A 13901-nucleotide genomic window follows, 5' to 3' on the forward strand; every position below is an offset into this window, starting at 1 on the left:
ACTCTACCAGTCACCTTTTCAACAAATAGTGACCAAATCTCAGTCTATAGTTCAAAATACCCCTAGGTCACACTAGGTCAAAATATGGTCAAAGTCAAAAGTCAAAGAAGTCAAATGAGTCAACTTAGCTAAGTATGCCAAGTGTAATCAGCTTGTACGCACAGCGTACTAGGGTGTTGACTAAAAATAGGGTTGTTGACCTTGTACGTGTTGGATTAAGTGTCTAAGCTCATAACTATAATTGGTATGTACTTGACCGGAGAGTAGTATGGTCCATTTCGGGTTGGCTTCACCAGAACAATTTGATAGGATGGATATTTGAGAAAGAGGTTATTTGTGATTTATTAATATATTATAAGAACTATAGATTAAATTTATAAAGAACTAATTTGGAATTAATTTAGTGATTAAAAGAGACTATTTAAATTTACGGGGACTGATTAGGTAAATCAATAATACTTATGGTTTGGGCTAAAGATCCATGTTGATTAGGATTGGACTAAATCTTTGTGAGAGTCCATGAAAAGTTGGTCCAAAAGGCTAATGAGTTATTGGATTAAAAGCCCAAGTAAATTAGGGTTTACAAGTTGAAACCCTAGGAATTCCAAACTATAAAATGAACCCCTAGCTTGCTAAAATAGGCCCTAAGACTCCTAAGGTGAATGCCTAGCCAATTTTGGTGGTTCTAGCCTCTCTCTCAAAGTCCTCCATTTGTTCATGGTGTTTGTGACTTGTTTGAGGCATCACACTTGAGGTGCTAAGCTCTTGAAAGGCCAACAACTACAAGCTACAAATAAGAGGTATTCTTCTAAATAGTTTTATGATTCATGTACCAAATTTGTATGTTAGATAGGTTTCATGCTTTGGATAATTTTGTTGCATGTATAACTAAAGAAAACATAGATCTAAAGCATTAGGGTTGTATGTGCACCATAGGAGTGTTAAAGTACATAAAACCCAACAGTACGCACGACGTCCCAACAGGTACCCCTAACGTACGAATCTACGTCTTTTTCCTTCTATTAAGAGCTTAATCCCTTAAGCTATTTTGTCCAAAAGCCATATCTAGTCCACAGATGATGTCCTTAATCATAACGTTTCCAACTTTATGATCTTGCATGGCTATTAAGTGCTCAATACCCGGTAATAGTAGGTTACATGTCACACCCCCAAAACAGAACGGCGGAAACGTTCGGGGGCGGAGGACGTCATGTACAGTATCATAACAGTGCACTATAGTAAAACAAGCAACAACATCATCCATTGCATTAATAATATAATTTAATACAATTGTGTTCTGTATGTAGTGTGAAAGACACCAAAATATGAATCAAAATATAAGACGAGTCTTGAACATACTCCGTCTTCTCAAAACATGGTCATTGGTACCTTTCTACTGGTGAACTGAGAATACAAGTTATTTTGAAAGAGTAGATCAACATTTAAGCTGGTGAGTTCATAAGTATTTTAGTGTCAAATGTTTGCATAAGTTTGATGAAAGTGTTTGTAAGTGTTTGATGTAAAGTTTGTAAGTTTTTGATGTAAATGTTTGTATACTTCCTAGAAAATCCTATATTTTCTACTAAAAAGGAGAGTAGTCTTCTACCAAGACCTGAATGTTTTGTATGTTTGTTCTTTTGTAAAAGTGAGTGTCTTCCCAAGTATATGACTATCTTTATCAGAAATAGTTTACATTACCGTTTATGTGAGAAGATCGCTATATGAATGTAATGGGAAAATGATGATGTATAGTAGTATTGTATATAGTAACTACAGATGTACTAACTACCTTAAACCAATTGTTTAATTAAGGCAAATGTGATGAGATTATAACCATACTTGATTGACTAGTAAACACGACATTCGAAGACATCGAAATGGTATGACATTCATCACCCGTACACCTGCAGGTCGCACTGTAGCTAGCAGCAAGGTGTAGGATGGTCAACCCGTATAGATCTCTACACAAACTCACGATCTCCCTCTAGGAGACTCTGGTTACAAAACGTGACACAGTAGTATATTGCCATGCCATGAAGTAGTTGACGGGTTTTGAGCATTCTAACACTTCTTAAGTGTACATGCAACCCTAATAACCTTGGATCTATGATTGTCTAATTATCATGCAAAGTTGAATTCCAAGGTTATATTCCTATCTAGCATACATGGGGAACAATTTACAAACTTGAATGAAAGATAGAATAACTTACCTTGTTGTTGCTTATGTTCCTTGAAACCTTGTGAGCCTAGAACCCCAAGTGTGATGCCTCAAATGCTTCACACAACACCAAATGCTCTTGGAAAGACTTTTGAGAGAACACACACTTCTTAAAATTGGCCTAGCCCTCTTGTTTCATGTGTAGCCGATTTTGGTGGAGAATGGGACTCTTATATAGTGTTGACACAGCTCGGGTTACACCATGTAAACCCTAATGTGTCATGACTCTTCATTTCCATGACCCATGGGTTTGTAACTCCCATGGAGCATCCATGGAGCATCCTATGGGTGGAACCCAACTTGATAATCCATGGAGCTTCTTAGTCCACTATACAAGATATGGATGATTTACATAATCAACCCATATATTTAGTTAGTTATCTTATGATCCCTTAATTAATTCTAAATTAATTCTTGATCAAATTAATCAAATAATATTATTAATATATTAGAACTTATAATATATTAATAATCTCCAAGTGTTATTTCTCTCATTTAGTCTATCCAATTGCATGGTGCCATGCAACCCAAATGGACCATGCCGGGTCGGGCCAAGTACTTACCAGAAATAGTTATGGACTTAGACACCTTATCCAAAAGTCTCCCACTTGGATAAGTCTAATAACTATAACTGCAATACTTCAGGAACCGATCGGCAATTGTAGCTCTTTCAAGGTCTCTCGGAACTGAGAAGATGTTGATACGCCATTTAAGATAAGTGATCATATAATCCTCTGTTCTAGATATCGGCCGGACAAATACATGGAACAATGTCTTAATTATTGTCCAGCAGTTTGTTTCTCGATTTCCGATTTGTTTGACAAAGAACTTAATTGAACACATCAACTTAGTTCTGACCGGGCCCGGTACATTGGTCAAAACAAAATCATCGAGGGGCCCAAATATCAGCTTCTAATCCAAGAAGGAACAGATAAACTTTGACTCATATGTTTGTTCTACCACTCATTGAATTATACACAAAAGCACGTTTTATAACATCGAGTTACTAATGCGTTTTCGTACAATCAATGCATAACCAACTTGTAAGTAACAAATCATATCTCTAGGTTTGAAGACTTATATGATATTACCGTCTCACGATCACTCGAGATAAATTCCATGAAGTGATTCCAGTGAGCGTGGGTTGAGTCCAATGCTCAGAACTTATGAGCACTCATGATTGTTGTAGCCATGTCCAACACCTTAGACCTCTACAACCAATCATCACAGTCTTGATTCATACCTACTTCCGACATATGACCGACTGTGGACGTTTGAATAATATAACATACCAAACATAATTATTCTGGAAGTCAAAACATGCAAAAGAAATATAGTAAACGATCGACAAGAGATAGCAACACTTTACTCATAAATAAAAAAACCTTTTATTCATCATCTAATGTCAATTACACTTTACAAATTTCGAGGTTATCTAACTACTAAATCTAATATCATCCTTCAGCTCTATGCTCCGAGCATGCTGGAGATGCTTAACCCGAGTCAGTCCCTTCGTGAGGGGATCTGCTGGATTCTCATCCGATGATACCCTCTTGGCCACGAGGAGTCCTTCTTCTAATCGATGTCTGATAAAATGGTATTTTTTGTCGATGTGTCTGGATCTCCCGTGATCCCTTGGTTCCTTGGCTAAGGCAACATCGCTTTCACTATCATAGAAAATTTCCATTGGCTCTTTAATAGCTGGTATAACTCCAAGGTCTCCAATGAAGTTCTTCAACCATATCGCCTCCTTTGCTGCCTCGCTAGCTGCAATATACTCTGATTCACAAGTTGAATCAGCCACTATTTCTTGCTTGGAACTCTTCCAAGAAATTGCTCCTCCGTTTAGGGTAAAGACCCAGCCTGACTGAGAGCAGAAATTATCCCTATCAGTCTTAAAGCTAGCATCACTATACCCTAAAACTCTCAAGTCATCACTCCCACCGACGGTAAGAACCTAGTCCTTAGTCCTCCGTAGGTACTTGAGGATATTCTTTACCGCAGTCCAGTGTGCCTTGCCAGGGTTCCCCTGATACCTACTAACCATGCTCAGGGCAAAGGCTACATCAGGTCGAGTACACGTCATAGCATACACGATCGATCCTACAGCCGAAGCATAAGGTATTCGACTCATTTATGCTATCTGAGCCTCAGTGCTTGGGCTTTGTGTCTTACTCAATCTGGCATTACTCTGGATGGGTAACTCTCCTTTCTTGGAGTCCTGCATGCTCAATCTCTTCAGCACCTTATCCAAGTAGGTACTCTGACTAAGTCCAATTAGTCTTTTACTCCGGTCTCTCAAGATCCTTATCCCTATAATATAGGCAGCTTCTCCTAGGTCCTTCATAGAGAAACACTTCCCAATCCAGTACTTAACTTCCTGCAGAGTTGGGATGTCATTTCCTATGAGTAGTATGTCATCCACATACAATACCAAAAAGCTAACAATACTCCCACTAGCCTTGACATACACACAAGATTCATCTGCACTCCTAGAAAAGCCAAATTCCTTGACTTTCTCATCAAAGTAAAGATTCCATCTGCAAGGTGCTTGCTTTAATCCAAAAATGGATTTCTTAAGCTTACACACTCTATTAGGGTACTCGTTGCTGACAAAACCTTCTGGCTGCCTCATGTAAACATCTTCAGCCAACTTTCCATTAAGGAAAGCGGTTTTGACATCCATTTGCCATATTTCATAGTCATGAAATGCAGCTATGGCTAACAGAACCCTAATAGACTTAATCTTGGCCCCTGGAGAAAAGGTCTCATCATAATCAACTCCTGGAGTTTGTGAGAAGCCCTTTGCAACCAGTCGAGCCTTATAAGTGTCTACATTACCATCCATGTCGGTCTTCTTCTTGAAGATCCATTTGCACCCTACTGTCTTACGACCTGGTACATTCTCAACCAAGTTCCAAACTTGATTGTCATACATGGATTGTATCTCGTTATCCATTGCCTCTTTCCACTTGGCTGACTCAGGGCCTGCCAGGGCTTCCGTGTAAATGTTAGGTTCATCCAGACCTATCAGTGTCTCATCACTGATAAGTGTATCACCTTCTGCAGTCATATGGAATCCATAGTAATGCTCAGGTGCATTCCTAACCCTTGTGGAACGCCTCAGAGGTACAGACTTGTCAATTGGCTCAACAGAAGTTTCCTCCTCAAGTTGACCGTTAGGGTTTGAAGTTCCTTCACCGCTTGACTCTTGAATTTCTTCAAGATCAACTTGCCTCCCACTGTCTCCTTGGTTTATAAACTCTCTCTCTCTCTCTGCCTCTCTAAAGAAAGCCCTCCTGGCTACAAAGACCACATTTTCACTAGGTCTGTAGAAGAGGTAACCAAAGGATTGTTGTGGGTAGCCGATGAAAATACACCTCTCGCTTCGAGGTTCGAGCTTATCATGAGTCTCGCGTCTCACGAAAGCCTCGCAACCCCAAATCTTAATATGGTCCTGTTTGGGTACTTTACCAGTCCACATCTCATGAGGAGTTTTGGCAACTTTCTTTGTAGGGACTAGATTAAGGATATGGGCGGCAGTCTCTAAGTCATACCCCCAGAATGAGATTAGTAGCGAAGCTCGACTCATTATGGAACGAACCATATCCAACAAGGTTTGATTACGCCTCTCAGCCACACCATTCAATTGCGGTGTCCTGGGAGGTGTCAATTGTGAGACAATCCCACATTCCACAAGATAGTCGAGGAACTCTGAACTAAGATACTCACCACCTCGATCGGATCGAAGCATCTTAATGTTCCTGCCCAATTGATTCTTGACTTCCTGTTTAAATTCCTTAAACTTTTCGAAAGTCTCAGACTTATGCTTGATTAAGTACACATATCCATATCTACTGTAATCATCAGTAAAAGTCAAATAATAATGATTAGCATCCCTTGTGGCATGTTTGAAGGGCCCACACACATCTGTGTGTACAAGATCCAACAAACCTTCACCCCTCTCACAAGAACCTGTGACGGGTGACTTTGTTATTTTTCCAGGTAAGCATGATTCGCAACTATCATCTGACTTCAAGTCAAATGACTCCAAGACTCCATCCTTTTGGATTTGGCCTATGCGTTTCTCGCTTATATGTCCAAGACGACAATGCCATTATGATGCTTTATCCAAGTTATTATCAACAGAATCAATACACAATGCATTATTTCCTGAGTTATCAACCACAGATACTATTTCATACATGCCATCACAAGGTAATGCTTTAAAATAAAGAACATTATTAAAGAAAGCATTAATAGAACCAACTTCATTATCAAATGAAAAGGTGAAACCTTGTTTATACAATGCATGAAGGGAAATAATATTTCTTCCCATTTCTGGCAAACAACAACACTTATTCAAATTTAAACTAAACCCACTACTTAGCGATAAAGAGTAAACTCCAATCTTGGTGACAGGTAAAGCTTTCCTATTCCCCATGATTAAGTTTATTCTTCCTTGCTCCACATTCTCACTTCTTATTAGTCCCTACAAATCAGAACAGATATGAATACCACAACCGGTATCAAGGACCCAAGAGTTAGAATGGGGTGAGTTATTAGATAAGATAGTGTAAATACATGCTTGGTTGGGTTTAACTTTCCCATCCTTCACATCTTGCTGGTATTTTGGGCAGTTTCGCTTCCAATGTCTTTTGTCATGGAAATAGAAGCATTCAACCTCTTTTGGGTCAGAAGAAGGAGTGACGAAACCTTTCTTGGTTCCACTTGAAGAAGAGCCATCAAGGGTCCTAGCCTTGGTACCCTTCGAAGAGCTCTTTCTCTTCTTCTCTCGACTTTTCCCGATTGCCAAAACCAGAGCGGAGTTTGGAGTAGGAGTGTTAACAACCGACTTCCCCTTAAGATCTATTGCAAGCTCCTCAAGGAAGTTCACATTAAGCTTCAGCAACCGATCCACATACCTTTGCATTTTCTGCATGTGGCTCGTGAAGGATTCCCAGTCCTTCATCTTGGTTGTTATCATGGAGCAGATGATTCCATACCTCTCTTGTTGTGCACTTTGATGGTATCTTTCCATTAGATCTTGGTTCATTTCAAAAGGGTAGAGGTCCCCATAGGACTTTTGGAGTTCCGCTGTCATCGTGGCCATCATGATGCATGCCACTTTGGTAGCATCCCTTTCATGTGCCTGAAAGTCAGCGATCTCCTGGGGAGTTGCATTGGTCTCATCAATCTCCTTAAGCTCCTTATCGAGGACATATTCTTTCTCCTCGTAGCGGGTAATCATCCTGATGTTTCTGATCCATTCATTGAAGTTGGATCCATCAAAAGTGACTTTCCCACACAAGTTCATAAGGGTAAAGGAGCCATTAGGATTAGAACCAGAAGCAGCATTGTTTGAAGACATCTAAAGGAAGAGGACAAGATTAGATTAGATATTAAGAGAGTTCTTAATAAAACACCCAAATGTAATATTAAGGGTAGGATCCAATCACAATATATTATAACTTAGAAGAGGTATGCCGTAATCCAAGCTATAACATATTTGAAAGGTAGGTGAATGACGATTCACCAATTTCCACCACGAAAACCGAAATATTAAATATTAGGTTTTTGATTGGTTCTTAGAAATTCCTAGATTCTTTTGAAATTCAATGAACTATTCAAAGGCATGTTTCAATCTCGAGTGTGCCCTCCAAGTTTTGTAACTGGGATACCGAGGATCACAAAACGAGGTGTAAAGTAACCATGCAAATCACTTGGTACCCTTAAAGTTTATCACTCAATCGATGTGCCGGTAAACCACACACACTCCACCGATACTATGATAAACCTTAAGTCACCCTTTAACTACCGCGTTAAGTCCAAGTTAGTGTGCCGGTGAACCACACACGCTCCATCAACGACTTAAACAAAGTGTAAAGTGTAATTTCATGGATTAGCACTTTTCCTAAAGTAACTAAGATTGGGAATTTAATAAAAGCATTTAGTTACTTTATAATATTCATCATACTTTTAATTAGAATTTATAAGTCCTTGTCCTACCCGTTCGGCTAACGAACCTCCACCAGTCAAGCAAGCGGTGGGTAAGAGTGGACACCCATTAAGTTGCCATTTTATAGGCAAGAACCTTATACCCACCTTATAGACATGCTTCGTGAATGAGGCGTACTAGCGGTAAGACGACTTTGATCTTATACACATATATATTATTATTGACTTATAATATTATAAGTATAAGGGTTGAATTTTAACTTTTAAAATTATAAGGGTTGGAACTAAAGTTTTAACATGACTTTACTTGTTCCAAAACTTGAGGGCAAGTTTTGTAAACTTTCAAAACTTTTCATTTCTTGTAACTTATGAGTTAATTAGGGTATTAAAAATGAAGACTCTTCATTTTTATAACCCATGTGATCTTTTAATGGTTTTAAAACAAAGTGACTTTTGGTTTTCCATAACTTGAGGACAAGTTATGGACTCCATTAAAACACATAATGATCAAGAATTAATCTACCACATAGGTTACAAACAATTCCTATGATCATCTAAACATCATAAGATCAAGAACATGAATATTAACACTTTCATGTATCAAAAATTACACGTAAAACTTTGTAAATGGATTAGCAAGAACATTACACAATCTAAAACAAGTTTTAAAGTACCAAAACAGTTTAGGGTAATGTGCCTAGTCCATTTCCAGCAACAAAAGTCGAAAATCTGCATCATGAGGCTCCTACTCGTCGAGTGCACGAACCTACTCGGCGAGTAGGATGAAGATACACATGAGCTCGGCGAGTCCCCCCATGGACTCGGCGAGTTCATCAGGAAGATTGCACAAAATCGACTTTTTTCAACAATTTAGCACAAATAACAAACAACCAAGCCTAGTCTCTGTTACCACTGATGGGTTTTGAGCATTCTAACACTTCCTAAGTGTACATGCAACCCTAATAACCTTGGATCTATGTTTGTCTAATTATCATGCAAAGTTGAATTCCAAAGTTATATTCCTATCTAGCATACATGGGGAACAATTTATAAACTTGAATGAAAGATAGAATAACTTACCTTGTTGTTGCTTATGTTCGTTGAAACCTTGTGAGCCTAGCACCCCAAGTGTGATGCCTCAAATGCTTCACACAACACCAAATGCTCTTGCAAAGACTTTTGAGAGAACACACACTTCTTAAAATTGGCCTAGCCCTCTTGTTTCATGTGTAGCCGGTTTTGGTGGAGAATGGGACTCTTATATAGTGTTGACACATCTAGGGTTACACCATGTAAACTCTAATGTGTCATGACTCTTCATTTCCATGATCCATGGGTTTGTAACTCCCATGGAGCATCCATGGAGCATCCTATGGGTGGAACCCAACTTGATAAACCATGGAGCTTCTTAGTCCACTATACAAGATATGGATGATTTACATAATAAACCCATATATTTAGTTAGTTATCTTTTGATCACTTAATTAATTCTAAATTAATTCTTGATCAAACTAATTAAATAATATTATTAATATATTAGAACTTATAATATATTAATAATCTGCAAGTGTTATTTCTCTCATTTAGTCTATCCAATTGCATGGTGCCATGCAACCCAAATGGACCATGTCGGGTCGGGTCAAGTACTTACCAGAAATAGTTATGGACTTAGACACCTTATCCAACAGTAGTGGCTCACATTAATGTTATATTGTTCTCGTATTAGTGTAGTATGTTCCTTCTGTTCTAGTGTATAGTATGTTCTTTCTGTTCTTGTTATAGTATGCTTAAACTGACTCATGTATGAACTGACTCTTTTAAGTTTCATTGTTCTAGAAATAGTGAGTAGTAATCCTCTAAACTATACCTGTTATAGTTTACTAGTACTGTTGTTTGAATGACTGTTCATGTTTGCACGCCTTTGCTACCCAAAGGTATTGAACTGATTGGAAGAACTTTTATATCTACATACATATACATAATATATAACTAAGACTTAAACGACACTCGGACAAACAACCGATAGCCTAAGTCCACAACCAAACAAGGAATAGGAAATAAAGCGAGTTATCAGTCCTAAGCCCTTTCAACCTTATTTATATAACTATATATAGACATGATTTTGACAATATATAAGCTTAAAGAGTTTTGTAAAACAATAAAGAGTTTATCATATAAAAGAGTTTTAACCATATGAATGGTTATTAATGACTTGATGTCAGTTTATAAAATGATTTGAAACAGTTTGTTTGATAACACAGTTTTGAAGTCTAAGAAATCCTTTTGTTTGATAGTTATAAATCACATTTTATTGATACTATAACTATAATTGTTTCTACTTGTAACCCCCCCTAAAAGCATTTAAAATCATTTAAAATATAAGTTTAGGGGTATGAACTCACCTGCAGTGAGTGATTCAAATGAAAAATCGATTAGGATGCTAAGTATGCCAAGTGAAGTCTCGAGCACAAACGGATCCTATTAAGCATATAATGACACATATATGTATATAATTAGTGTATATAATAACTAATCATGTATGGGAACAACCTTAGGTGCTAGGAAACACTTGGTATGAAGTGTTACAATCACATATGATTGTATGAAAGGGTGTTTACGGCCACACAAGGATGTGTTCACGACCACACATGAATTGTTTATGGCCAAGGAGTTTATGGCCATGGGTTCAAGGGTTCACATCCACCACATGAACTTGAAGGGTTTATGGCCATGGGTTGAAGGGTTCACGACCACCATGATCTTAATTATGAAGGGTTATGACAACTTGAAGGGTTTATGACCATAAACTCTTGAAGATCACGCATAAAGTGGTTGCTTATTGGTTAGAATTCAAAAGCTTCTAATGGATAACAAGTATATGGAAAGGATACTTACGTTTTGGAAGCTTATAGGGTGATTACGACCCAAAGAACAAGTGTGTGTTCTTGGTGTTCTTGGTAATTTGAAGATCTAAACCCAAAAGAGATGAATTCATGAATGAAATCATAGGGTTTCACTTGAATAAGAAGGATATCAAGAAAGAATGGAAGAATCACTTACAACTTTGAAGAGAAATGGAAGTGTTCTTGATGATACTTGAGTGAGAAATGAGTTTTCAGCATTAAAGATATGAGAAATGAGGAAAAATTGAAGGAATTCTGTACTAGTAGGAAGGGGTTTACGGCCAAGCTTGGGTTTATGGCCGTAAACCCACTTTGGTCCGTATACATCCCTTGATGGATGATCTTGGCTCAAATTGAAACTCATAAATTCCTTACTTACAATTCATAGCATTAAGTCCTATGTGCACAAGGCTTAAAAACTTCTAAAATAACCCTTAGCAAGGCTAAAAGGTAACAGAAACTAGTCTGACCTTTGTTTGAATTGAATGACTTTACAAGATAGAAATTTTGGGTTGTCACATTACCCGCCACGTAGCTGCTAACGTGGATTTTACTGTTTATTATGTAAACATTATACCATTAAACTTTTTTTGTTCACATTATACCATTAAAAAAAATTTGTACATATTTTACCATTAAAATTTTTGGTACAAATTTTACCATTAATCTTATATAATTTAATAAAAAAATAACATTTCAAAAAAATACATATTATTACCTAAAATTGGGTTTTCCATCATTGTTACTCCCTGATTTTGAAAGGTTTGGGTGAAAGCGTTCGTTTTTTACAATGATACTAATCACTCCCTTTTGCAACAGCATCATACATTTATGTTGGTCAGGCCGGGGAGCAAGCCAGACTTATGTTGTGAGCTCATGGATAATCCAATCTGTTAAGTTGTGGACGAATTACATGTTGTTATTATATTTCTGCTATTTGTTATGTATCGATATTTTAGGAGAACTCACTAAACTATGGACTTACAGTTTTGGAATATATTTCAGGTACTTCAGAGGATCGCGGGAAAGAGAAGACGTGATCGTGCACCTCCTCATATTTTGTTCTACGATTTTGGGATTTCTCTTATGTGAAACTTATTTTGAAAACAATTTGTAAACAATGATGGTTTAGGGTTTATTTTAAAATTTTAAATTTTCAAGAATTTTACGAATGTTATACCCAAACATTACAAAATCAGGGAGTAATAATGATGGAAAACCCATTTTTATGTAATAATATGTATTTTTTAAAATGTTATTTTTTTTAATAAATTATAAGATTAATGGTAAAATGTGTACAAAAAAGTTTAATGGTAAAATATATACAAAAAAAAAAAAGTTTAATGGTACAATGTGTACAAAAAAAATTAATGTTATATTGTGTACATAATAAACAGTAAAATCCACGTCAGCAGCCACATGGCGTGCGACCTACTATTACCGGTAAGGTAATGATATTTTTTGAACATAGGTAAAGTTTAATGGTCATATGTGTACAAACGTTATAGTTGGTTGACGATATATATACAAAAAAAATATGATATCATGAACTAATTTTTTTTTTTTTTTAAAATGATATCTTTTGGTTTTAGTCTCACATATATACATATAAAAATTTATACGTAGTATATATGTCGGAATAAAACCAATTTTTTTTTTTAAAAGGTTAAGAATTAATTCATGAACACCACAAGCTGACTTGAGTTCTTGCCTTTTATCCACACAAATTGGGAGCCATTTAAGTAGAATCCAGAACATGAAATGAGAGTGATACATCTGAAAAGAACAAATATGTATGGTGATATATTGAATTCCCCCACAACATGGATGGACCAAGTTTTGAAGTTGATTGTGAGCATCAAATATATATAATTAATGTTCCACTTAAATTAACACTGGTCCCACCCCTCTCTTGCCTTACAACGTACTATATATCCCAACATTCCCTCTTCCACTTCATAAACACCACACAAACGCAATATATATGCTATACTCCAAAAAATATCTCTATACGTTGGTGTGAAAGCATAGAAAAACTCAATTAAAGCTAAGGATCAATCGATGATGGGTAGCAAACATCTAATTCATCTTCCTTATATGATCAGTCAAAGCCATAGCCATGGGAAGAAGCCACCAGTACCAAAGGGGTGTTTGGCTGTAAAAGTTGGACAAGGTGAAGAGCAACAACGATTTGTGGTTCCTGTGATGTATTTTAATCATCCGCTCTTCATGCAGCTCTTGAAGGAGGCCGAGAAAGAGTTTGGGTTTGCACAAAAAGGTACCATCACCATTCCTTGCAATATCCAGGAGTTTCGAGCTGTCCAAGGCATGATTGATCAAGAATACGGCTTTCATCATCATCATCATCATCAACTTGGTGGGTGTTTTAGGATAGGATTTTAATATATATATATATATATATATATATATATATATATATATATATATATATATATATATATATATATATATATATATATATATATATATATATATATATATATATATATATATATATATATATATATATATATTCACATACCATATGCGTCGTAGGATCTGGGTATGGACAAATTTTGTAATGCCATCGTCTAGAAATTAAACATCCTACTTGTCGATGACTATATATATTATGGTTGATGGGTGATATTGTAGTTTTTCAATATATATATATATATATATATATATATATATATATATATATATATATATATATATATATATATATATATATATATATATATATATATATATATATATATATATATATATATATATATATATATATATATATATATATATATATATATATATATAAAAGT

General features: G+C 36.3%; 1 protein-coding gene across 1 annotated transcript; it reads left to right on the forward strand.

Moving 5' to 3' along the window:
• Positions 1-13020: 13020 nt before the first annotated feature.
• Positions 13021-13497, forward strand: LOC111892186 (auxin-responsive protein SAUR32). The gene has a single exon (XM_023888260.3). The coding sequence runs from the start codon at positions 13141-13143 to the stop codon at positions 13480-13482; it is 342 nt and encodes a 113-aa protein (XP_023744028.1). The 5' UTR covers positions 13021-13140; the 3' UTR covers positions 13483-13497.
• Positions 13498-13901: the final 404 nt, after the last annotated feature.

Source organism: Lactuca sativa, chromosome 3 (genome assembly GCF_002870075.4).
Source record: "Lactuca sativa cultivar Salinas chromosome 3, Lsat_Salinas_v11, whole genome shotgun sequence".
NCBI lineage: Eukaryota > Viridiplantae > Streptophyta > Magnoliopsida > Asterales > Asteraceae > Lactuca > Lactuca sativa.